We start from the raw sequence: 27,140 nt of genomic DNA on the forward strand, positions 1-27,140 counted from the left end.
AGCGGGCTTGTTTTCCTGGCGTGATTGCACTTGCGTGTTGACCTTTGTAGGGCAGGGTAAGATCTACCTTTCTCATCTGGCATTCCTTTGCAGCTAGGCCGCCGAATTTAATTTGGTTTCGTATTGGTATTTGTACATCCGCCCAGAAGCCCCCAGGCGACCTGTGTGTTTTTAATAAATAAGCATCCGAACGGTCTGATGTTCTAGCTCCATGGGGCAGATAGCCCGACGGTAGACAAAGAATCCGAGCCTGCAGCTCAACGAGCCAGTGCATTTCCTGCGTCGTTTTTCAGGCCCGTGTAAGGGGAGTCAGTAGTAGAGGAGACAACGTGGCCTAGCGTGGGAGGAGCCGGGCGGCTACGAGTCACGAGACGTGGCTTCTGTCCCCACCTCTGGCCTGCTCTTACCTCCCGGGAGCTCGGTTTCCCTATCTTCAAATGGGGTTATGATCCCTGCTCTCCTTCCCTCCCTCCCTCTTGGGCAGTTGAACCTCATTAGAGGCAGGGGCCAGATCTGATCCGATGATCTTCTTAGAGAAGGGCTTGGGAGTCAGAGGTCATGGGTTCGAATCCCAGCTCGGCCGCTTGTCAGCTGTGTGACTTTGGGCAAGTCACTTAACTTCTTGGGGCCTCAGTTACCTCAACTGTAAAATGAGGATTAAGACCGTGAGCCCCTCGTGGGACAACCTGATTCCCCTGTGTCTACCTTAGAACAGTGCTCGGCACATAGTAAGCGCTTAACATATACCAACATTATTATTATTATTATGGCTTCTAATCCCGGCTCCGCCGCTTATCCGCCGTGTGATTTTGGGCAAGTCAGTTCTCTCTGTGCCGCAGTTACCTCATCTGGAAGATGGGGATTAAGACTGTGAGCCCCACGTGGGACCACCTGATTACCTCGTATCTCCCCCAGCGCTTAGAACAGTGCTTGGCTCATAGTAAGTACTTAACAAATACCATCATTATTATTATTATTATCTACCCCAGCGTTGAGCAGGTAGTAAGGGCTTAGCGCTTAACAGATACCGCAGTTATTATCATCAAATGCCTTTATGGACGGTTTGCTGTTGGTAAACCATGCAACAGGTTTTTGCATATAATAATAATAGTATTTGTTAAGCGCTTCCTTCCTTCATTCATTCATTCAATAGTATTTATTGAGCGCTTACTATGTGCAGAGCACTGTACTAAGCGCTTGGGATGAACAAGTCGGCAACAGATAGAGACGGTCCCTGCCGTTTGACGGGCTTACGGTCTAATCGGGGGAGACGGACAGACGAGAACGATGGCACTAAACAGCGTCAAGGGGAAGAACATCTCGTAAAAACCGATGGCAACTAAATAGAATCGAGGCGATGTACAATTCATTAACAAAATAAATAGGGTAACGAAAATATATACAGTTGAGCGGACGAGTACAGTGCTGTGGGGATGGGAAGGGAGAGGTGGAGGAGCAGAGGGAAAAGGGGAAAATGAGGCTTTAGCTGCGGTCCTCTATGCCAAGCGCTGTTCTAAGCACTGGGGCAGATACAATTTATCAGGTTGCCCCGTGTGACTCTCCCACCGCCTCACCGACGTGTCCTCCTCCCTCCTACGTAGACTACGAGCCCCACGCGGGACAGGGACCGTGCCCATCCTGCTTTTGTTTCTACTCCAACGCTTAGGACAGCGCTTGGCACATAAGAAGCACTTAACAAGAATTATTATTATAATTATTATTCATATTATTGTTGAAAGCAACCGCAGCGTTTGGGGCAATGGTTTGAAAGTAAGCGTTGAAATTCATCTTTGCAAGAGTGCATCGAGTTGAATAAAAAGTCATACTTGACAAATGGAGTAAGCAGTAGGTAGGCCGGGGTAACTTTTCCCACAGTCTAGTGAAGGAGTTCGTGTCAGAGAGCTTGGGTTTCTATTCACCCATATTTCCCTTTTGGCTTCCACTTTTATTATGAAGATCACCGTTAGGGAGCTTTGTAGCATCACCTACAAACTCTCCTAATCCCCGGTAAGGCTGTTTTTTAGCCGTCCCAAGGCCAAATCTGTGTGCGGAACATTTCAAAGAAGTAAAGATTTATTGATACCGAAGAAGTGGCTGATTCTTTTGTGTTCTAATAAGCACATCTGAGAAGCGATTGCACAGCCGGGGCTATGGGAGTGGAAGAAAGTTCTGAGCGAGAAGCAGTGTGGCGTAATGGAAAGAGCACAGGCCTGGGTGTCAGGGAACCCGGGTTCCAAACTCTGCTCTACCATTCGGTTTGCCTGGTGATCTCGAGCAAGTCACTTCTCTGGGCCACTGTTCCTTCACCTGTAAAATGGGGATAAAGACTGTGAGTCCCATGTGGGGCAGGGATGTCATCCTGACTTTCTGCCTGTATTCATCCCCCCGCTTTTCAGCCCCACAGTCCTTTTGTCCATATCTGTCATATATTTCTAGTAATGTCCGTCTCCTCCTCTTGACTATGCTCGCTGTGGGCAGGGAACGTTTTGAATTGTTCTACTGTACTCTCCTAAGCACTTAGTACAGTGCTCTGCAAACAGTAAATGAGAGCTGCATACAGGCTTTCAATAAATACACTTAATTGTGAGGTACTGTGTCCAACCTGATGAGCTTGTATCTATCCCGGGGTTCAGTACAGTGCCGGCACACAGTAAGCACTTAACAAACACCGGTTTCTAAACAGTCAGTACAAGCATTTTGAAAACATTACTTTGATCATTTTTCATATGATCAAGGCCACATACAGGCTACTTTGCTTATATCCAGGCAGGTATGGGTTACTCTCCCAAGCTCTTAGTACTGTGTTCTACTCTCAGTAAGCACTCAATAAATAAAATCAATTGATTGAGAGGACCAAAGATGCCGTGCTGTTCTATCCAAAGCTTGCAGTGTAAACAGACCTTATGGAAGAACCGACACTCTTATCTGGCTATAAAAGCATTGCTCTGTATATAAAAAAAAAAGTTAGAGTATTTAAGTGCTTACTGTGTGCCAGGCACTGTTCTGAGTGCTGGGGTGGATACAAGCAAAGCTGGGTAGACACCGTCCCTGTCCCACATGGGGCTCACAGTCTTATTCCCCTTTTTGCAGATGAGGTAACCGAGGCACAGAGAAGTGAAGGGACTTGCCCAAGGCTACACAGCAGACAAGAGGCAGAACTGGGATTAGAAAACGTGACCTTCCGACTCACAGGCCCATGCTCTATCCACTATGTCAAGCTGCGTATCAGCAAAGCAAAACTTTTACTGGCCCTCTTAAAGAAGTAAGAGATCCCACATCTGTGCCGAGGTGCTCCGTAGGTAGAAGGTGAGGAAAGCAGAATCCCAGGGTGAAAGAACCCAGTGCTTAATTGGTTTTCAGAGCCTTCGATTTGTTCGATAATGTGAGACGAGATAGTCTTTTTTATTTAGGATGGGATTTTAGGCAACCCTAGATTCATTGTGTTCATTTCTCCTTTTTTTGGAAAAGCTTTATTTTTCTTTGCGTGTTCTATTGACACTTTAAAAACCTCAACATATTCCTTTGTTTATCTTGGCATCTAAGAGAGCTTTCTTCTGAACTTGTACTACAAATGGCCCTATCAGCGGAAGGGGCCCAGCAAGAGGGAAAGCTGCCACAGAAGGAAGTCAGGGTGGGGGATGTTGCCAGAACCTGAAAGGAGGGTGGGGGGTGGGGAGGACGGGATTCTGGGCTTGGTAGCCGAAATCAAGTCCGTCGTATTTACTGAGCACTCTCTGGGTGCAGAGTAATGTACTAAAAGTGCTTGGGAGAGTCATCATAATCACTGAGGTGTTGGTTAAGCGCTTACTATGTGCCAGGCGCTATTCTAAGCGCTGGGGCGGATACCAGCAAATGGGGTTGGACACAGCCCCTGTCCCATATGGGGCTCACAGTCTTATTCCCCATTTATAAGATGAGGTAACGGAGGCCCAGAGAAGTGACTTGCCCAAGACCACGCAGCAGACATGTGGCGGAGCTGGGATTAGCACCCGTGACCTCCTGACTCCCAGGCCCGGGCTCTCTCCACCGTGCCATGCTGCTTCCCTACGTTATTACGGACGCCGTCCCTGTCCGCAGTGAGATTGGAGTCTAGAGGTAGGAGAGCGAGAGCTGGAGAGGAGACCAGCGGGAGGTTCGAAGGATTGATGGCAACAAAAGCAGCTGGACGGGGGGCTTCGTGCCCGGGAGCTTATGAGCAGAAAGGTGGGTCTGTTGCAAGAGGTGGCCTGGGAAGGCTGCCTCACCTTGGTTGCCCGGGGCCAATTCTGTCATGCGGCATGACCCAGTGGAAGGAGAAGGGGTCTGGAAGTCAGAGATCATGGCTTCTAATCCCAGTTCTGCCACATGACTGCCGTTTGACCTTGAGCAAGTCACTTAACTTCTCTGTGCTTCATTCATTCATCGTATTTATCGAGTGCTTACTATGTGCAGAGCACCGTACCGAGCTCTTGGACTGAACACTTTGGCAAGAGAGAGAGAGACAATCCCTGCCCAGTGACGGGCTCACAGTGCTCAGGTACCTCATCTGAAAATGGGGATCAAGATTGTGAGCCCCATGAGGGACGAGGACTGTGTCCAACTTGATTACCTTGTATCTACCCCAGTGCTTAGATCAGCGCTTGGCACATAGTAAGTGCTTAAGAAATACCACAGTTCTTATATCATTATCCCTAACTCCCCTCCCTCTCCTCCTGCAGCCTTCTAGGGAAGACCCTCTGTCTTTCTCCATGGGGGAGCAGCAGGATAATAATGTTGGTATTTGTTAAGCGCTTACTACGTGCAGAGCACTGTTCTAAGCGCTGGGGTCGACCCAGGGGAATCAGGTTGTCCCACGTGGGGCTCACGGTCTTCATCCCCATTTTACAGATGAGGTAACTGAGGCACAGAGATGGGGGATGATTAGACATTCCTACACATGAACAGGAGTTTGTACAATTTTCTTTTTAGTGGTATCGGTTAAGCCCTTACTATGTTCCGGGCAGTCTACCAAGCACTGGCTTAGATACAAGATAATCAGGTTGAACGCAATCCCCGTCCCCCAGTCTTAATGGGGATTAACCATTTTACAGGTGCGGTAACTGATGCCCGGAGAAATGAAGTAATAATAATAATAATAATAATGTTGGTGTTTGTTAAGCGCTTACTATACGCAGAGCACTGTTCTGAGCGCTGGGGTAGATACAGGGTAATCAGGTCGTCCCACGTGAGGCTCACGGTCTTAATCCCCATTTTCCAGATGAGGCACAGAGAAGTGAAGTGACTTGCCCACAGTCACACAGCTGACAGGCGGCAGAGCCGGAATTCGAACCCACGACCTCTGACTCCCAAGCGTGGGCTCTTTCCACTGAGCCACGCTGCTTCTCCCAAGGTCACACATCAGACAAGTGGCGGAGCCTGGGTTAGAGCCCAGGTCCTCCCGACTCCCAGTTGACCGGCATCCGGGCAAAATGAAGGTCGGAGATATTGTGCGCTCTGTTTTTTCAAACGGTTGGGCCAATGGCATGAAATTTCCCGCTTGCGTTTCGTTTTCCCTTCCGAATATTATGGAGGGGGTCTTTCTACCGGCAGTGGAGCACGTCTGCCGCGGGCCCTGTAGAAGCCAGAGAGAAGGTGTACGGAAAGGGGCGTCAAAGAGCAAACCTTTCTGGGAATCGAGCGCTGAAACGGGGGAGATCACCCCAGTGCATTGGCTCTAAACCACATCCATGTGAAGTCCAAAGCTTATTCTCCACAAAGTCAACTTCTGCGAATCCCAGAGTTATGCTGGGGACAATGAGTTGGGGGGTAGGGAGGAGCAGAGAGGCACTGAGAGGCGCTAGCGTTATGCTAGCTGCCCCTTAGCATTCCTTCCGTGGCTTGCAGCCTTAAAATTCTTTCGTTATGGTATTTTAATAGTTTACCTACTAAACGTGAAACATAACCACAGAACTTGTTGGAACCAAGGGGGATTGTTGCTCCTAGAAAAGAGAGGTGCCCATCTCATCTTCGAAGGCACTCTTCAGATTATTTTATACTTTGTGTGTGTGGTATTTAGTACTTAGTATGTGCCAGACACTGTACTAAGCACTGCAGTAGATCAATCAGTCAATGGTATTTATTGAGCGCTTACTGTGTAAGGTAATCAGGTTGGACCTTGCCCCACATGGGGCTCACAGTCTTAATCTCCATTTTACAGATGAGGTAACTGAGGAACAGGGAAATTGTGATTTGCCCAAGGTCACACAGCAGACAAGTGGCAGTGCTGGAATTAGAACTCACATCTTTCTGACTCCCAAGCCTGTGCTCCATCCACTTGGCCGCACTGTTTGTCATTATAATTGTATTTTTATATGGTGGGAGGATTTATTCAGGGTTTGGTAAGTCGCTTTTTCACCCAACACAAACCCAACTTTGCAAAATGCCAAGCTCCAGTAATAGTAAATTTACCAAATGGCAGTTTTCTCCATCTAGAAGATTGGGGAGACACATGGGAGTTGTTTATAACTTTCTCTGCAGTTGGATTCTTAGCCTGCTGTTGAATGAGAGGAAATACTCTGTTGTACTCTTCCAAGTGCTTAGTACAGAGCTCTGCCCGTAGTAAACACTCAATAACACCACGGATTGACGGATTACTCGAGAACTCTGGCATCAGAAATTGCGTCAGAATCGTAGAGCAGAGAGCCCGTTGTGATTTTTCCAAAGGCCACATTCAGGATTTGCAGTAAGAGGCCCACAGATGTGTTTGCCTATTTTGCCTGTGATCGGCCGTATTCTTTGATCACTTTCCAGTTCAAATGGAAGATCGTATTTTCGCTTTTTCTCTCTCTCTTCTCTGCCCCTCAGTTCTCTCGGCCCACTTGACTGTCAGAGCCCCAGTCACCAAAGAACCGGGAAGTCGGGAGGAAGACTGAAGCTGTAGGAGCAAATGGAAATCTTTGGCGGGTCGCAAATAACCCCCAGGCCACAGTGTGGAGAAAACTGCTCTCAAGTTATCCATCTGGTTAGGGTTCATTGGTCTGCCCTTCTTATCCTTTTTCAAAACAATATTGAGGAAAATCAGAGATTTTTTTTTTTATACCAATGACTAAGACTTTCGATCCACTCCTTAACCCATTTCAGTCTGGAAGCACAACTTAACGCTCCTGCAACGGTCTTTTCGCATAGTCGGGGTAAGCACTTATCACTCGATCACTCGTACTTACTAAGTGCTTACTGTGTACAGAACACTGGACCAAGCATTTGGGAGAGTACAACCGAGCAATATAGCAATCACGTTCCCCGCCCAGAATGAATTTTTTTATTTTTGTGTGTTGGCCCCAGTGAAATATCTTCTCAGTTGGTGACTGCGTTAAGATGGGGTATTTTCTCCCTTAAGCCTGAATTCTGACAGATGTGATATTCATCATTCCGGAGACTCTCTAAGGCTTAGTTTTCTCCTTCTGCTGGTCATTACCGTCAGAGGGCAGGGACTGTCTCTATCTGTTACCGATTTGTACATGCCAGGCGCTTAGTACAGTGCTCTGCACATAGTAAGCGCTCAATAAATACTATTGAATGAATGAATGAATGATCAGTCATCAATGGTCACTCACTGTGTGCAGAGCGCTAGGGAGAAGACAGTACAACAGAGCTGGTAGACACGTTCCTTGCCCACAGCAAACCTACAGTCTGGAAGGGGAGACGGACAGTAATGTAAACGACTAGCTATATTGTACCGTCCCGAGCGCTTAGCGCAGTGCTCTGCACATAGTAGGTGCGCAATAAATACGATTGAATGAGTAATACAGAATGTACAGTTCAATACACATGCTTAGGAGGTTGTCTTTTTCTAAAGTCTTTCTAAAAAACAGTCGCTCTAATATGTACCTTAAGAGTATGTAGGAATATTTTCCCAATCGTGTGGAATTTCCAGTTGGTCTATTTTCTGACTCTAAAATCAGTTATGGGAAATTCTAAAATGCCTAATATTTACATTAGATAATTGGTGCCTTTTCAGTCTGTTGGGCTCATGTATTTAGGCTACTTTTAAAGTCTTTTTTTTGCCCTTTGTCTTCAGTTTTTAAAGAAAACAGTAATGCTGAAGAAAGTGACGCTACAATGATTATTTAATGCAGTTTCTATTCTCAACTGATACTGTAACCGGATCAAATCAAGAGATTAAATTACAGGCTGCCGAGTCCTAGCCAGCTGGTAGAAATTTACTCTTTAGTTTTAGGGTCCTCATGTCTGTGGTGGAGCTGGGATTAGAATCAGAAGGACCCTTCTAATCCTGGCCCCACCGTTTGTCTGCTCTGTGACCTTGGGGAAGTCATTTCACTTCCCTGGACCTCAGTTCCCTCATCTGTAAAATGGAGATTAAGACTGTGAGCCCTATGTAGGAAAAGGACTGTATCCAACCCGATTAGCTTGTTAATCTACCCCAGGGCATAGTACAATGCCTGGCACATAGTAAGGTCTTAACAAATACCATTTAAAAAAAAGAATAGCAAAGACGACATGAGAAATTGGTCCATTTTGGGTTGCATTTTCACCCTAGACATCTCCCTTATGAAGAATTCATTGGAATTTTTTTTTTATCATGATGTTGGTTTCAGATTGAAACGAAAGCAGAAGTTAGTTGCTCCTAAAGGGTGTGGACGGGGTGAAAACAGAATTGTTCCCCATGGCCTAGAATCTCAGAGTAAGGAGGCATCCTTTGAAAGTTTGAGGGAAAGGTTCAAAACGAACAGAAGGGAACCTTTCTTCACCTGCTGGATGGTAAGCATAAACAGCTTATTACAGGAAGTTGTGTGTGTCAAAATCAGCAGCAGGTTCAAGGCGGGGTTTTTAATGGTGTTGGAAGGCCCAGTCCCAAACTTCACTTGTCTGCGCCTCAGTTCCCTCCTCTGGAAAATGGAGATGAAGACCTTGAGCCCCATGTGGGACAGGGACTGTGGCCAACCCGATTTGCCTGCATCCACCCCGCCACTTAATACAGTGTCGGTCACATAATAAGCGCTTAATAAATACCACAGTTGTCATTACGGGCATTAAAAAGGGAAAGCATTCCTTCCAGGTATCTTATTGCCACTGGTGGAGGCAGAATATCAGTTGAATAGACTGCGAAGTCTGACCCAGTCGTGTATGTTTTTAATGTTCTGGAAGTAACAAAATTTCCCCGGTTGTTTCAGCGTGACCTAGAGGATAGAGTATGGGCCTGGGAATCAGAAAGACTGGGTTCTAATCCCGGCTCTGCCACTTGTCTGCTGTGTGACTTTGGACAGGTCACTTCCTCTGGGCCTCAGTTACCCCATCTGTGAAATGGGGATTAAGAGTGTGAGCCTCATGTGGGACAAGGGGCTGTGTCCAACCCTGTTTGCTTGTATCCACCCCAGTGCTTAATGCAGTGCCTGGCACGTAGTAAGTGCTGAACGAATACCACTGTTATTATTATTATTGTTATTCCACCACTTGCCCTTCGGCCAGCAGCCGAAGGTGAGCTGTAGCCGTCAGATTTGCTCTCCTCTCTTCAGGGCAGGTCTGGTTTCTCTGAGCTAAAATGGGCCCGACTGCATGTTGGCTAGTAAGGTGCTTGGGCTTCTAAATCCCTCTGGGTTATCAGTAGGCAAACTAGTCGTTGCCTTTGGGCTAGGATGCCTAATGGAAGAGATCCAAGCGCTTAGTCCAGAGTTCCGCACACAGTAAGTGCTCGATAAGTACCATTGATTGATTTACATGGAAGGAGAAGGGAAGTTCCAAGAAGATGGGGCCATCAAGAGAGAGTATTCAGAGGCGATGAGAAGGCTAGGGACATTCATTCAGTTGTGGAAAAGCACCGTACTAAGCGCTTGACGGAAGCCAATGATTTTCCCTCTGGTGCCTTTCACCAAGACTTTAGGGATTAAGACTGTGAGCCTCATGTGGGACAGGGACTGTGTCCAACCCGATTTGCTTGCTTAATACAGTGCCTGGAACACAGTGAGCGCTCAACAGATGTCACTGTTATTCACCGAGAAGTTTGCCCGAAAGGCGTCTGTGCAGGGCCACTCCAGCCTCTGCCATTCATGTCCCTTGGGGAGCGATAGGTAAAGCGAGTGTATGGACAGTCCAGGATGCAGTTCATTGTGACGTGTGGGCATTTCAGAATATAGAATATGTTCGTGGCTAGTGTGACTAGTTTTCCGTAAAGAACTTTTGCCAGATTTTCTCATCGTGGATTTTTTTTTTTTTTTACCTTCAGTCAGAGAAGCAGCATGGCCTAACGGGCCCGGGAGTTGGAAGGACCTGGGTTCTTATCCCGGCTCTGCCACTGGTCTGCTGGGTGACCTTGGACAAGTCATTTCACTTCTCAGGACCTCATCTGTGAGCCACTTGTGGGACAGGGATTGTTTCCAACCGGGATTACGTTGTATTCACCCCAGTGCTTAAAACAGTGCCTGGCATATAATAAGTGCTTTACAAGCACCATTAAGAGAAACAACAACCAGAAACCTTCACCACCAAGCCACAGTCCCAGCAGACATTCCCCCACGCCTGGCAAATTTATAATTTTGAAATGATCAGTGTTGGTTTGCTAATTTTTTTTAATGATAAATTTAAGTGCTTACCCTGTGTCAGGCACTGTGCTAACTAGAGAGGATAGAGGCTTATCAGGTTGGACAGTCCCTCCCATATGGGGCTCCCAGCCTTAATCCCCATTTGCAGGTGAGGTAACTGAGGCACGGGGACGTGCCCTAAATCACCCGGCAGAGACGTGGCGAGGCCGGGATTAGATCCAGGTCCTTTTGACTGTCAGGCCCGGCTCATATCTGCTAGGCCACAGCCGCTTCTCCGTGGTGGCTGGTAACGACTGTATATGTTGCCAGCGGCGCAAGGTCTGAAAATTTTAAGCTAATATCGAAGTATAATGTGAAACGTTGCAGTGCGTGATGTGCCGCGGGAAAATAGACAAGATTTGGGGATGAGATTCCCATTTCAATAGTTGGAAATTTAGAGGCTGAGATTTTTGGCCTCATCGATAAAAAATCAGGTTGTTTTTTATCCACCTGCCATTTTTAAGGTGGAGCAGGACAGGGAGAGTTCCGATTTGAAGACTGGCATTCCTAGAAGGGCGTTTGTGATTTGTTCTTCCAAAGAGCAGCAAGAGGTATTCTACAACAGAAAGATTATGTTGCTATTTTTAGCTGCCCGATACTGCTGGTGAGGTGGAAGAGAGAATATTTTTAGAGCAGTAGAAAGTGCCCTGCTCAGTTCAGTTGAGTGTTTTTCCTTTTTGCCAGTGTTTAAGAAACTGTATCTGTTTTTCCCATTTCTCGCCTGTAGTCAATTTGATCATTCCCTTAGTTTGTAATTGTGAATATTGTGTCATTTCTGTCCAACCTTTTCTTACTAGTTCTTATTGCAACAGTTCTGCCCCTGAAAAAGTCATATTTTCCAAATACCTCTTCTGTGCCCAATTAGAGTGCGTCGGTTTTAAGAACCAACCCTTGCTACCAAAAACCATGTATTTTCACAAAACCTGCTCCGACGGAGAAAGAGAGACTAAATTCAACCCTTATAAACATGAGCTGTTTGTAAGGGGATGGGATGATTCAAAGACCGAATTCCTACGAACTTCCATATCAGCTTGGTATTTCCTCAGTTCTGGTAAATCCAAGCCGGTCAGTCTTGGGCTGTAAGTGGAATTAAGACATATGCCTGAATTCTCAAGTATTCTTTTTATAAGAACTGGAATAGGAGTCTTGTATCTGGTCCTAAATTTCTTCCACTATTTAGCTGATGCTTGTGAGACGCTTTGAAGAGAAGGTGCTTGGAAGCACTTACTAAAACACCCGTACTCATGGATTCAGGAAGGATAAAGACGCCATCCCTGCCTACCCACTACCCGGAGTTCAACCACCTGCCGCCATCCCGTGACCAGAGTTCAAGTCTCCCAGCCCAGTATGACTGAGAATTGCGTCGGGAGATTTAGCTCCAGGCCACCGTTAATAATACTGGCATCTGGTAAGCGCTTACAGTGTGCCAGGCACTGTAGTGAGCACTGGGGTGGATACATGCAAATCGAGCTGGACCCAATCCCCGCCCCATATGGTGCTTGCAGTCTCGGTCCCCATTTTGCAGATGAGGCAACTGAGGCACAGAGAAGCGAAGTGTCTTGCCCAGGGTCACTCGGCAGACACGTCGTGGAGCCGGGATTAGAACCCATTGCCTGCCGACACCGTATTTTGTGCTTCAAGTCCTCCGCCTCGGGGCGGGCTTAGGACACGAAATACCTGTTCACCTTTGAACCAGCGACTGATTATCTCATCACGAAGCCGATGCTTGATACCATTTCTGAAATGGGAAGATCTGTGAAAGCAGATTTCAACCTCAGTGAGGTGTTGGAATATCTACTGAATGCCAGGTGTTGTACCAAGCACTCAGAGTGCAGCAGGAGTCAGACACATTCCCTGCCTTCGAGGAACTTAGCATTCAAAGAGGAAGACGGACAAAAATTTAGAGATAACGAAAACCAGAGGATATAGCATGGACAGAGCAGGATGAAAACTACGCAGGTAGTTGAAAATACCGATCAATATATGAATGAAAATAGACCCGCATACACAAATGCAGGGAAGCTGCGTGGCCTAGTGGAGAGAGCACAGGCCTGGGAGTCAGAGGAACCTGAGTTCTAATCCTGACAGCTGCCTGTTGCGAGAACTTGGGCAAGTCACTTCACTTCTCTGTGCCTCAGTTTCCTCAACCGTAAATAGGGGTTACCTCTTCTCCCTCCTACCTGGACTTTGAGCCCCATGCAAATCAGGGACCTAACCCAGTTTTTAGAAGAGTATTGTACACATAGTGAGAGCATAACAAATGCCACTTAAAAGAATGCAGTTTTGCCCACTAGCCGTGGAGGTTCTCTGCTGTTGCCAGTTGTATTTAACCAACGTCAGTCTTTTTCCGTAAAGCTGACGTCTCAGTATCCTCATAGTCTGTGAAATGAAGGATATTTTCTTGGTGCAAATTAGTTTTCCATTGGCCTGTGAGAAACAAAGAAAATACTCTCCGTAGGTTTTCTTTTGGTGAGCCCCTTTTTGGTATGAGGCAGGCAGCATTTGGGCACTTTGCCCAATCCTTTTTTTATCGTTATTACTACTGATAATAATAATGGTATTTGTTAAGCATTTACTCAGTACCAAGCGCTGTTCTAAGCACTGAGGTAGGTACAAGGTAATCAGATTGGACACACCCTGTCCCACATGGGACTGACTGTCGTAATCCCTATTTTACAGATGAGGGAACTGAGGCCCAGAGAAGTGAAATGACATGCTCAAGTCACCAAGTAGGCAAGTGGCAGAGCTGGGATTAGAACCCACGTCCTCCGACTCTCAAGCCCGGGCTCCTGCCACTAGGCCATGCTGCTTTTCCCACGGGAGAACGGGTGGCTGTAAAGAAGATTGTTCAGATGCCCCAGCCACTGCTAAATGATTCTGCTATCCAGGTACCAGGTCTCCAGGGTTCAGAGCCGCCTAGTGATAATAATACAATAGTTATTATGGTATTCGTTAAGTGCTTACTCTGTACCGGGAAATATTCTAAGCGCTGGGGTAGAAACAAGGTAGTTGGATTGGACTCAGTCCCTGTCCCACATTGGGTTTACCGTCTTAATCCCCATTTTACAGATGCTGTAACTGAGGCAGAGAGAAGTGAAGGGACCTGCCCAAGGTCACCTAATAGGGAATCCTTTTGACCCCCAGGCCCCCACGCTCTATCCGCTAGACCGGCACCGCCAGCAGCAGCTGTCGGGGCCTTTGTCCGCTTCGTTTGCCATCGGGCTGTGGCCGCGTTGCTTAAATGACGGCAGGTGGACCGAATTCCAGGCTTTCACCCGGAGAACGGAAGCCGACTGGCTACCCAAGCAGCTGCTCGATGGAGGGCCGCAGCGGGGCGACCGAAAGAATCACCCTAAGGATCTCCTCAGTCTGTGGGTGGCCTAGCGGATAGAGCACGGGCCTAGGAGACAGAAGGACCTGGGTTCTAATCCCAGCTGTGTCGCTTGTCTGCTGGGTGACCTTGGGCAAGTCATTTCACTTCCCTGGACCTCGGTTCCCTCATCTGGAAAATAGGGACGAAGACCGTGAGCCCCGTGTGTCCTACCCGATTAGCTTGTGTCTATCCCAGGGCATAATACAGTGCCTGGCACGTAGTAAGCACTTAACAAATTTTTACTAAGCGCTGGTTGGCTACAAGTAAATCGGGCTGGACACAGTCCCTGTCCCACGTGGGGCTCACAGTCCCAATATCCATTTTGCAGATGAGGTCACTGAGGCCTAGAGAAATGAAGTGACTTGCCCAAGGTCACACAGATAAATGGCGGAGCCAAGATTAGAGCCCATGACCTTCTGGCTCCCAGGCCTGTGGTCTATCCACTACGCAGCTTGGCTCAGTGGAAAGAGCCCGGGCTTCGGAGTCAGAGGTCATGGGTTCGACTCCCGGCTCTGCCACTTGTCAGCTGTGCGACTGCGGGCAAGTCACTTCACTTCTCTGGGCCTCAGTTACCTCATCTGGAAAATGGGGATTAACTGTGAGCCTCACGTGGGACGACCCGATGACCCTGTATCTCCCCCAGCGCTTAGAACGGTGCTCTGCACGTAGTAAGCGCTTAACAAATACCGATATTATTATTATTATTATTATTATTAGGCCACTGCCGTTTTCCACAATACGGTAGATCAGACATACCAGTTTGGCATGTTGCAAACCACAGCCAAAAGTGTCATGAAACTGAAGCGATCCATATTTCAAAGAGCAGCTGCAGTCACAAACCAAAGGATATTTTGAGGTGTGAGCTGAGAAGAAAAGACCTTTTGGCCTCTTTTTTTTTTTTTTTTAAGATGGTATTTGTTAAGCACGTACTGTGTGTTCGGCCCTGTGCTAAGCACAGTGATATTCAGGTTGAACACAGTCCCTGTCCCGCATAAGGGCTCACAGTCTTAATCCACATTTTACCGATGCAGCTTCTGAGGCTCGGAGGAGAGAAGCGACTTACCTCAGGTCACACGGCAGATCAGTGGCAGAGCCAGGCTAAGAACCCAGGTCCTCTGACTCCCAGGCACGCGCTTTATCCATTGGTCGGGAGAGCTGCTTCTCGTTGGCGTTCGGTGGTCAGCGTAGCTGTGGAATCTTGGGAAGCAACAGCAGCAGACCGTACTAGAGCACAGCATTGAAAAATGGGGTGGCTGACTTGTAAGCAGAGGAGGCAGGCAGAGTCTCAGATAGCAACACGCCCTGCAGAAGGAAGACATGCAGATGGCGATTTCTGCTGGAAACGTTGCAGGAAGTACTGGTCCGTCCTTAATCATTTCAACCCCATCTACTCACACCAAATCAAATTGTCGGTGGCATCATATTCAAGGCGCAGACGTTCTGTACGTTTAGGGTTTGGCCCTGCCCGCGCCTTTTTCTTTTCTCTTTTTAAAATACAAATACCCGCCAGATCTGACCCCAGTAGCGTGCCGTTAACGACATCTCAGATTCTATCTGGAAAGTGCTTTGGGCTTTGGAACTTGCAAGATTATGTAGGGGACGAGTGTAACAGCAAGGGAGCCAAGGATTATTATTATTAGAGAAGCAGCGTGGCTCAGTGGAAAGAGCACGGGCTTCGGAGTCAGAGGTCGTGGTTCCGCATCCCGGCTCGGCCATTTGTCAGCTGTGTGACTTTGGGCAAGTCACTTAACTTCTCGGTGCCTCAGTTACCTCATCTGTAAAATGGGGATTAAGACTGTGAGCCCCACGTGGGACGACCTGATTCCCCTGTGTCTACCGCAGCGCTTAGAACAGTGCTTGGCACATAGTAAGCGCTTAACAGATAGCAACATTATTATTATTCTAAATATCCCCTGCCTCACCAGCATGAATCCTCTCGCCAAGCCTAAAGAGGCCGTGGATCTCCTGGAGAGAGGAAGCCATTCATTCTTACTGTTTTCTTGGTTTGATGGCAGCCACTTAATGGCCCTTCGGTCTTCTGGTCCTTCACCAGATCGTCTCAGTCTCAGCCTCAGAAAGATACTTTTTGTAGTCAGGTCTTGAGAATTGTTCTCGGCATTCTGTTCTTAGGCCCGGTAGATGATTCTAGACAAAATCCTGCCCAGGTCACACCAGATCGCTCGGCTCCGATATTCTTGTCTTATGCTGTCAAGTCGCGTCCGACCCGTAGGCGCATCTCTTCCAGAATGCCCCATCTCCGTCCGCAGTCGTTCTGGTAGCGTATCCGTAGAGTTTTCTTGGTGAAGATACGGATAGCGTTTACCATCGCCTCCTTCCGCGCAGTAAACCCGAGTCGCCGCCCTCAACTCTCTCCTGTGCCACTGCTGCCCAGCACAGGTGAGCTTTGACCTCTAACAGATTGCCTTCCACTAACTAACCATTGCCCAGACTAGGAATGGAATGGATAGGCCTCTGCGTGACTCTCCCTCCGTTAGTCGCAACTGGAAGAGTACTGGAAGCTCCCCAGTTGCGACCCCGAGAGGAAAGCACCCGACGTACGTATCTTTAAATTATGCATTATAGGCTGTAAACTGTAAGCTCATCGTGGGCAGGGAACGTATCTGCCAACTCTGTTGTTTTGTACCGACCCAAGCGCTCAGTACAGTGCTGTGCATATAGTATGTGCTCAGTAGATTCCTCTGGCTGGTTGGTTGAAGGTTGAGACCGATTGGGAAGTGTCAGGAAAGAAAAGTAGTTTTGAATCCTCAGCATGCCTTTCTTGCCCCAGTTATTAGTCTGGCTTACTGGTTCTCCTTTAAGCAGCGTGGCTCAGCGGAAAGAGCCCGGGCTTGGGAGTCAGAGGTCATGGGTCCGAACCCCGGCTCTGCCACTTGTCAGCTGTGTGACCGTGGGCAAGTCACTTCACTTCCTCTGCGCCTCAGTTACCTCATCTGTAAAATAGGGATTAACCGTGAGCCTCACGTGAGACATCCTGATTACCCCGTATCTCCCCCCGCGCTTAGGATATTGCTCGGCACATAGTAAGCGCTTAACAAATACCAACATTATTATTATTATTCGATCGAGTTGTCTTTCTGATATTGATATCTTGGGATAGGTATTTCCTGGTGATGGTGGTGGCGGAGAAATGGAGGGTGGTGACTGAGGACACGATCGTGGTCGTGTGGGAAGCGGTGTGGCGTAGTGGAAAGAGCCCGGGCCCGGGAGTCAGAGGAGCTGGGTTCTAATTCTGGCTCTGACACTTACCTGTTGTGTGACCTCGGACAAAATCGCTTCACTTCGTTGGGCCTCAGTTCCCTCATCTGCACAGTGGGGATTCTATCCCTGTTCTCCCCCCCTACTTAGACTGTGAGCCCCATGTGGGATCTGATTGACTTGTATCTACTCCAGTGCTTAGTACAGTGCTTGGCATGGAGTTCACACTTCGATACCACAATGATTATCTTCATTATTATCGTAACCACCCTGGGTGTGTCTGAGGGCTGGTTTTTTTTGAAGAAGAAGAAGGAATGCTCCAGTGGTGCTCCTTTTGACACAATAGATCGTGAGTCACCGATAACACTGAGTCACTTGTAACGTTGTTGTTTTTCTCTGAAAGATACAAGTAGAAGTGAAGCCACATAGGAAGAAATGTCAGGAGAAAAGAGGAAAGGAAAAATGAAGGCAAGGCCTAGTCTTTTTCGCTCAACAGACCTTAGTGAATTTTGTAATGTTGCCGATGAAACTTTACAGAATTTCACTGAAGCCTAAAGGTTTATTTCCAGAGAGATTTTTGACTGAAAAACAAATGGCTTGTAATTTTTACGGTTGGTTAAAAAAAAAAAAAAATAAATTCCTTTACATTCGTTTTTCCATGTATATTAAACAGCTGTAATAATATTCTGTCTTCTGAACTTAGCCTGTGGTATGTGGCATTCATGTAGCGGAATTAACAGCTGTAAGGGGCTATTCTGCTATTGAGAACACCCAAATGTTTTACTAGGAACCCGGGAATTCCGAAAAGGTTATTTCAAGGCATCTCGGGTATAAAAAGATGCCTGGAAGTAAAAAGTTCTGTTTCATAATGTATTTTGTTTTCTCTCTCCAGCTTCCCTTCCCACCCCCCTCAGGATAGGAGCCATGCAGAGTATTTCAGTACTAGAAAGTGACAGGATACGGCAGCTTGTCTGGCACTTAGGAAACCTAAATTTTCGCGTAAAAGAGAGAAAGGTGCCTACGTGGATCTTGAAGTTGCCCTTTAATACAAACCAAAGCGAAAACTTTTAAAATGGAAAAGATACTTCATTTACTTTTTTTGTTGTTCAGTAAGTATAACAGATAATTTCTCGGTCAGAGCTGTAGCCCCAAAGAAACTGAATTTCCTTTTTTTAAAAAAAAAAAATCTATAGGTAGAGCGGATCGTTTCCCCATGGGAGCTGTAGATGCGGAGTGGCCGTGGGATGCTTCCCCCCCCCCCCCCACAAAGCCTGTGGGCTCCCCCCGGGTGGGTGGGTGGGACAGGGGCTCCCATCCCCCAACACCTCTGCCCTCATCCTACTTCCACCCCCTCGCCCACCCCTCAAGACTGCTACTTGCCCCCAGGGTGGTGTCCACAGAGGAGGCAGTCCTGGCTCAGTGGATGCAATGGGACAAGGCCCCTTGCCGGGAAGACCTGGTGGGCATTGGAGGGGAAGTACCTCCCCTTGTAGCTGGAGCCCCGGCCTGGGAGTCAGGGAGACCTGGGTTCTAATTCCGACTCCACCACTTTTCTGCAGTATGACCTTGGGCAGGTCACTTCACTTCTCTGGCCTTCAGGTCCCTCATCTGTAAAACGGGGACTAAGACTGTGGACCTCATGTGGGACAGGGACTGTGCTCGACTTGATTAGGTTCGAATCCCAGCTCTGCCACTTGTCAGCTGTGTGACTGTAGGCAAGTCACTTCACTTGTCTGTGCCTCAGTCACCTCATCTGTAAAATGGGGATGAAGACCGTGAGCCCCACGTGGGACAACCTGATTCCCCTGTGTCTACCCCAGCGCTTAGAACAGGGCTCTGCACGTAGTAAGCGCTTAACAAATACCAACATTATTATTAGAGAAGCAGCGTGGCTCAGTGGAAAGAGCACGGGCTTTGGAGTCACTTAACTTCTCTGTGCCTCAGTTCCCTCATCTGTAAAATGGGGATGAAGACCGTGAGCCCCACGTGGGACAACCTGATTCCCTTGTGTCTACCCCAGCGCTTAGAACAGTGCTCTGCACATAGTAAGCGCTTAACAAATACCAACATTATTATTATTATTATTATTTACCACTTACAAAAGGGCTTGCCACATAGGAAGCGCTTTACAAACGTATCATCAGGAGTTGCAAGGGACCACTGTGTTGCTGCATGGCCTAGTGGAAAGAGCATGGGCCTGGAAGGCAGAGAACCTGGGTTCTAATCCTGGCTCTGCCTATTGCTTGTTATGTGACTTCGGGTTAGTCGCTGCGCTTCTCTGGGCCTCAGTTCTCCTCTTCTCCCTCCTACTTAGACCGTGAACCGCATGCGGGACAGGGACCGTGGGCAACATAATTCGCTCGCTCGTATCTCCCCCGGCACTTAGAACAGTGTTAGATGCATAGTAAGTGCTTACCAAACACCATAAAAAGAAGGGAGGCTGGGGGATGGGCAAGAGGGAAAGAAAACTAATGGATCTATTCTGGCTTTCCTAATTTCCGTCCGTTTTGTCTTTCATATGCTTCCTGATAGCCCTTTACGATAGGATGCGCAAAAAACAGCAGTGTCCCAAGTACGAGGCACCATCGAGTGAAGTCAGTTCAGAACTAAAATGCTTCCCTGGCCTTCTCTTCTTTTAATGGCTTCGACTGAAATAAACAAAATCAAACCTTAATTAAAAAATTAAAAGGCCTTGAAGTCCTTCAGGTTCTCCTGAATGATTTTTGAGATAATAAAAGGTACCGGATTCCAAATTCCGGGCAGAGGGAGAGGGAAGGTATGTTATATAGGGGAAGCAGCGTGGCTCAGGGGCAAGAGCCCAGGCTTGGGAGTCAGAGGTCATGGGTTCAAATCCCAGTTCTGCCACTTGTCAGCTGTGTGACTGTGGACAAGTCACTTCACGTCTCTGTGCCTCAGTTCTCTCATCTGTAAAATGGGGGTGAAGACTGTGAGCCTCATGTGCGACGACCTGATTACCTTGTAACTCCCCCAGCGCTTAGAACAGTGCTCTGCACATGGAGGTCCCAGTCTTAATCCCCACTTGACAGATGAGGAAACTGAGGCCCAGAGAAGTGAAGTGACTTTCCCAAGGTCACCCAGCAGACAAGGGGTGGATCAGGGATTAGAACCCAAGTCCTTCTGACTCCCAGGCCCGGGATCTATCCGCTAGGCCCTGCTGCTTCTAGGCTGGGAATGTGTCCACCAACCCCGTTGTATCGTACTCTTCCCAGGGCTTAGTACAGTGTTCTGCACCCAGTCGACGCTCAAGAAATACCATTGGTTGATTGTCATATGAAGTGAGATTGTTTTCCTGGGTTTCTCTGGTATAACAGTGATTTGATGTCAGAGCATAGTAGGAGAAGAGAATGCTGAGTTTCCTGAAAGTTGTCAGTGAAGCCCAGATGTTCCCGCGTTGCAGATCTCAAAGAAGTGTGTGTGTTTGTGTTGATTTTGTTGTGGTAATTCTCAATCACACTCATGCAGCCTTAGGAAGATTTACCTTTGTTCAGATTCTTTCCTTTTCAATAGATGCTAGTGATGTTTCCACACTTCAGTGGCACCATACACACCTTACATCATGATTTTCATTCCTTTATCAGTGCTCCTTTTGATAGGATCTTTTCTGTACTCAACACTTGGGTGTTGTCTTCTAAGAATCTAGTGTTTTTTTAAAACTAATAGAAACATTCTTTCCCTTGATGCGTTCCAGCTGTGGCATCAATTTCTCAATTTCATTTTTTTCATCGCCTGCTTCTACGAAACCGTGGTTTACTTGGAAATCCCGTCAGTTTAGGGCAGGTGGCTCCCTTGTTGTGCTTTGTTTTTCTCAAATCTCCCCTGCTGATGTCTTTGACCGTGAATGTGAAAATTAATGCCGCCTTTTCTCTTTAGCTTCAGACAACAGCCAGCGTTTTCGAGAAACCTGTTTTGCCTTTGCATTGACACCCCAGCAAGTCCAGCAGATCAGTAGCTCCATGTAAGTGTGTCTTTCACTCGATCGTATTTATTCAGTGCTTACTGTGTGCAGAGCACTGTGCCGAGCGCTTGGGAGAGGACAGTACAACAATAAACAGACACATTCCCTGCCCATCTTCAAATACAACTTTCAAGATTGGCAGTTGGAACTCAGTATGGCGTCTAAGATGGGATTAAAACTAAATGTGTACTGGTTGAGTTTCAAGTATTCTTAGCCTAACTAAAAATATCATTGTGGAGCAGCCGTGACTGTCAAAGCAGTCCTATGTTGATTATTTTAGTACATAAAGCTCTTCCTGTCGCAGCATTGATTTTTAGCTTGTACTTGCGCCCCAAATTTTACTGTTTCTCTTTTTTTTTTCTTTTTTCTTTTGTCCTTTCTCTTCTAGGGACATTTCTGGGACCAAGTGTGACTTCACAGTACAGGTCCAGCTAAGGTACAGTTTTACCGAATAATAATAAGAATGATCATGACGGTCTTCGTTAAGCGCTTGCTATGTGCCAAGCACTTTTCTAAGCGCTGGGGAAGTCCCATGTGGGGCTCACGGTCTTAATCCCCATTTTAAAGATGAAGTAACTGAGGCACAGAGAAGTTAAGTGACTGGCCCAAAGTCACACAGCTGACAAGTGGCGGAGCTGAAATTAGAACCCGTGACCTCTGACTCTCAAATCCGGGCTCTTTCTGCAAATTGTTAATCAGTGATATTTATTGAGCACTTAACGGGTGCAGAGGACTGTACTGAGTGCTTGGGAATGTACAGTGTTAAAGTACGCAGTGTTTAAGCCTGGAATATTTCGTCACTTTTCATAAAGTTGATCTTCCTCTACTATTAACGTAAGTGGTTAGCAATTACGTGGCCAGAAACGGAATTATGGACACCTTCCTAACCTCCGATTTTTCCCAATTTTTACATTCTTTTTCTGATGGAGTGAACAATTTTCCTAGTTGCAGCTCTGGCCATTTAGCTCTAAGGCAGACTTTGCCCTAGCTATTCAAGTGTCCGATTTCAATTTGGCAATCAACCGTACCGAGCTGCCCAAGAAGATGATTGAAAAGCTTCAGCAAATGCATTCCTTAAATATTAATAGCGAAAAATGCTTTCAGAAGGTAGAAATACTGGGTAGGGATTACAGGGCTTCATCGTCCCAGCAGAAAAGTCCCTTTCTCCAAAAGCAAGTAGGATGACAGTCTGTTGGAAGCAGTGAGTCTAGAGAAAGGCTCTCCCAGCGACTTGGCCGATAGCCTTGAGCGAGTCATCTTTCTCAGCTGTGGTTTCCCCATCTGTGAAACCGGGACAAGAATATTTGTCTCCCCTCCCCGCCCCTAATTCATGGCGATTTTGAGAAGACAGAATGAGATCCCTGATGTAAAGGTGTGCCGGAGGGAAGAAAAGGTTCTCCAATTGGAGAAGAGTTATTCCAGGAATTGTAACGATCTGCTTATCATTCCTGGTTGGATCTCTTTCAGCTTCTCCCCTCCTGTTTAATCAAGTGAAGGTATTTGGTCTGATGTATATATTCAGTGGGAGAACTAGTCGAGTCCTGTTCCGGGCACCTCGGTGGAAACACCACCTGATATTTAATTGCAAAACCCAGGGCTTTGTTCTGAGGAGGAGCAGAGGGACTGATGAAAAATACCCGGTGGGTGATCGATAAATATTAATAGTCACAGCGGGAGAGCCGAACACCCGGACTAGTGAAAGAGAAATGGAGATAGGGGTTTTTTTTAAATTTTTTAGTTTTGTTTTTGCTTTTCTTCTAAAAGCCCCTTGCCACCTCCAACTAAGGTCAGGGAGCAAAGCTTTGAGAGAGAATTTAGCTCACTTGCTCCCACTTGCGTGGCCAGGATCCAGTCAAGTAGTCAACAATTCCCAGACTTTCTGGTCAGGGTATCCGTCCCCCAGCCTACCCCACCGAGCCTCAGGAGATTGGTATTTGGGAACTATCCCTATGTGGTGAAAACCCCTTCTTCCAAAAACCCCACCCACTGACCCGGCTGAATCAGAGTTCCTGAACCTTTATTTCGAAGGTCGGGGCAGAGGGGAGGGGAAACAGGAGCAAAGCTAATTGGGACATTTTCCAAGACGAAAGCACCACAAATCCTCATCATCTATCTCCTCATTATACTGTTGGGGAACCTTTCAGACTCCCTTGTCTGAAGAAAGAGACGTTTCTCCTCCTGACCCCGTTCATCCCCCGGTCCTCCAGAACTCCAAAGGCATTCATTCAGTCACTCATTGAATCGTGTTTATTGAGCGCTTGCTGCGTGCGGAGCACCGGGCTAAGCGCTAAGGCGGACGGCTCGCTCCAACTCCGTACCTTGCGACTTGCCCAACGGAACTGCTCAACTAATGGCCACCCCGGGATTTCCTCCCCGCAAAGCCCTGCCAAAAAAACCTCTTGTACTTTGAGGATCAAATTACCCTAAGAGACTTCACCCTACCACAGTGGCAGGCCGTTGCGTTGCCTAAATAAACTAAAGTGCTGAAATCCTCCACCCCTAGATGTAATCCTATTATCTGTTTTCTGGTTCAGTGGTTTGGCTCCCCAAGAGCTAGCCCCCGTATGGGACATCGATGCCGTTTTCAATAAATTGAAATTTTTTTAAAGAACTACCTGTCGAGTCCTCTCCTAGTTTGGGGAGGAGGGATGGATGCTAGCTATAGAAGAAATCTTGAATGGCTCCTCGGAAGCTGATAAAATTGGAGGATTTAAACTCATTCTGCTTTTGATGTCCAGATTTAAAGGTAGCAGTCTGTCAGGAAAACTCCGTTGTAGGTTTTGGGCTTTTTGGCGGAGAATCAATTCGTCGGTTTTAAAAAAATAATAATAATGTTGGTATTTGTTAAGCGCTTACTATGTGCAGAGCGCTGTTCTAAGCGCTGGGGTAGATCCAGGGTAATCAGGTTGACCCATGTGAGGCTCACAGTTAATCCCCATTTTACAGATGAGGTAACGGAGGCCCAGTGAAGTGAAGTGACTTGCCCACGGTCACACAGCTGACAAGTGGCAGAGCCGGGAGTCGAACCCATGACCTCTGACTCCGAAGCCCAGGCTCTTTCCACTGAGCCACGCTGCTTCCCGTAATAAATGTAATAAAGTGTAATTGTCACTTTAACAAAGGAATGATTTCTCAAAGGAGTTTGTTCCCCTCTCAGAACCAGGCTTCTTGCACATGTTTAAAGACGGCTGTGTTTACAGGCTATCCTAAAGTCTTTGGGTGTGATCTCCTTGTGTTCATACCCCTGTAAGTTTCCTCCGCCACCCCTTATCCATTCAATAGTATTTATTGAGCGCTTACTATGTGCAGAGCACTGTACTAAGCGCTTGGGATGAACAAGTCGGCAACAGATAGAGACGGTCCCTGCCGTTTGACGGGCTTACGGTCTGATCGGGGGAGACGGACGGACGAGAACGATGGCAATAAATAGAGTCAAGGGGAAGAACATCTCGTAAAAACAATGCTTATGTTCAGGATTGGGAGAAGTTTCAGAGTTGGCTATCATCCCAATTAAGGGGAGGCGGTCTTTTTCTGGAAGTGGCATATAGACTTCAAGGGATTCAACTCCCTTATGAGGAATTTCATAAGCAACTGACTGCCCAGGCAAAGAACGGCACATCTTGTGTTGCAGCAAACGGAGGGGATCCGGTAATCTGATACCGCCTTCCTTGGGATAAAGGGAATCACATGTGCTTGAGAGTTCTAGGATCCATTTCCAGGTTTGTTTTTCAGAAAAATCTCTTCAGGGGATGATGGAGAGTGCCCATGTTCGGATAGATTAGTTTTCTAATGCAAGGAACGCCACAGAGCGTAAGGGACGGTACAGTCAGTTCTCCTCTGTCGAGGGACTTGGGTTCCCAGCGAACCCTGTGTGGAGGGAAATTCGCATTGTGGCACTTGCCGCTTCTCCCACGGGCCCTCCACCGTCTCCTCCAAACAAGGCAGCAGGAGAGTGTTCCATAACTCCACCTTCGTTCGCATCCTATTCAAAATGCGTGCTCTGGCGGCAGAACTGACAGGCCCTGTTTTCTTTTAAAAGGTAAAAAATTGCCCACCAAATGCCCTATTAGCACTTGAGAGTGGGACCAGTCCCACCTTTAGGAGGAGAGGGAAGCCATAGGTCTCCCTGTTGGTGACCTCAGATTAAAGGATGGGTTGTAGAAGATGGTAGGGGCCAACTTTTTTTTTCCGTGGCGCAGGCACTGTAACCTCTACTCGCTGTCGAATCAAATGCCCAGGTGTAGTTTATTTCCCCCAAAGAGGGTTACGTGCCAGGTTTAGAAATGGATGTCTTAATGGGTTTCTGGCCCACAAGATCAAACATCTAAGGAGATGTATTATGAATATATGGCTACCCTGAGCTCTGGTTCTGCTTCTTGTTTTAATATGCAACGCCCTTCACTATTCCAGAGACTCCTTTAGGCGTTGTTCTACAGCCCTATTCGGGCTCGCTTTTACTCCACATCCCTTTGTGTCTTCAAACCTTTATTGAGTCCCAGAGTCAATCAATCCATCAGTTAATGGTATTTATTAAGCACTTACTGTGTGCAGAGCACTGAACTAAGCGCTTGGGCAAGAGTGCAGTACAACAGAGGTAAGGGAGAGTCAGGAGAAATCCACCCTCTTCTGGGAGGTCCCGAGAGAGGATAGGACCACAACGGGAAAGAACTCGGCTCCTGAGTTGGTCAATCCATTGATCGGTTGACCGTCTTTCCGACCCCCGAGCCCTGCTCTGGCTCTTCACCTTGAAGCCCCAGGGGTGTGGATCCCAAGTGGGTCCTGAATAACTTCCAGAAGGGAAAAGAGAAGCAGCATGACCTAGCGGATAGAGCCGGGCCTCGGAGTCAGAAGGACCTGGGTTCTGATCCCGGCTCCGCCACTTGTCTGCCGTGTGACCTGGGGCAAGTCACTTAACTTCTCTGCACCTCATCTGGAAAATGGGGATTAAGACACATGAGCCCCTTGTGGGACATGGACTGTGTCCAACCTGATTAGCTTGGAAGTGGAAAGAGCACGGGCTTTGGAGTCAGAGGTCATGGGTTCGAATCCCGGCTCCGCCACTTGTCAGCTGTGTGACTGTGGGCAAGTCACTTCACTTCTCGGTGCCTCAGTTACCTCATCTGTAAAATGGGGATTAAGACTGTGAGCCCCACGTGGGACAACCTGATTCCCTTGTGTCTACCCCGGCGCTTAGAACAGTGCTCGGCACATAGTAAGCGCGTAACAAATACCAACATTATTATTATTATTATTAACTACCCCAGTGCTTAGTACAGTCCTTGGCACATAGGAAGCCCTTAACAAAAATCACAATTATTATTATTATTGTTAACAAATGCCATTAAAGAAGAAAAGGAAAAGGCAGAATTGCACCTGCACGATAAGCGATCCCCATGGCTGCCGGGACATTCCCAAGAGTGGGTTCCCTCTGCTCATCCTAGTAAAATTTGAGAAGCCTCCCTGCTGGACAGGATCCTGACCCAGAGAAGCCCAAGCTGTGCCTCTCCCTTGGTTCCTAAGAGACTAGAACTTCTTCCTTCTCGCTTCCCTCCTGATACCGTGCTGCAGACACCTGAAGTTTCAGCCCAGTGAGGATAACACAGACCAGGTGTATTGGTCATCGACTCCAGGTGTAGATGGAATTGTTCGGGTTAGTTTTATGAGTCTTAGGAAGAGCCCTAGTGCTTCCGTTTAAATACGCTACCTGTATAGCGGGGTAGATGGACAGTTGCGTAAGCCGTGGTGTTCTCTTAAGGGGTCGTCTCTTTAATCTTCATTTCTGTTGCTGTAATGAAAACACCGATCACACTATTCCATCCAAGATCCTTGGCTTTCAAAGTTCTCTCATGCCCCCTAAACCGGAATGCTGATTGATTCATTCACTGAATCGTATTTGTTGAGGGCTTACTGTGTGCAAAGTACTGTACTGAGCGCTTTGGAGAGGACAGTATAACAATAATCAGACACAGTCCCCATTCCTCCTTGCCCTTCCAGGTCCAGTTCCTTGGCCCGTTGAGAGGGG

At 47.4% G+C, this 27,140-nt stretch overlaps 1 protein-coding gene across 4 annotated transcripts in view; it reads left to right on the forward strand.

The window, feature by feature from the left end:
• The window catches only part of PIAS1 (protein inhibitor of activated STAT 1), a 170,145-nt gene that overhangs the window by 109,110 nt on the left and 33,895 nt on the right, over positions 1–27,140 (forward strand). For all 4 annotated transcript variants that reach the window (XM_001516057.5, XM_029064897.2, XM_029064896.1 and 1 more), the window contains 2 exons: positions 21,034–21,118; positions 21,507–21,554. In XM_001516057.5, the coding sequence (XP_001516107.3) occupies positions 21,034–21,118; positions 21,507–21,554 (133 nt within the window). The remainder of the gene's footprint in view (positions 1–21,033; positions 21,119–21,506; positions 21,555–27,140) is intronic.

Source organism: Ornithorhynchus anatinus, chromosome 5, assembly GCF_004115215.2.
Source record: "Ornithorhynchus anatinus isolate Pmale09 chromosome 5, mOrnAna1.pri.v4, whole genome shotgun sequence".
NCBI classification, from domain to species: Eukaryota; Metazoa; Chordata; class Mammalia; order Monotremata; family Ornithorhynchidae; genus Ornithorhynchus; species Ornithorhynchus anatinus.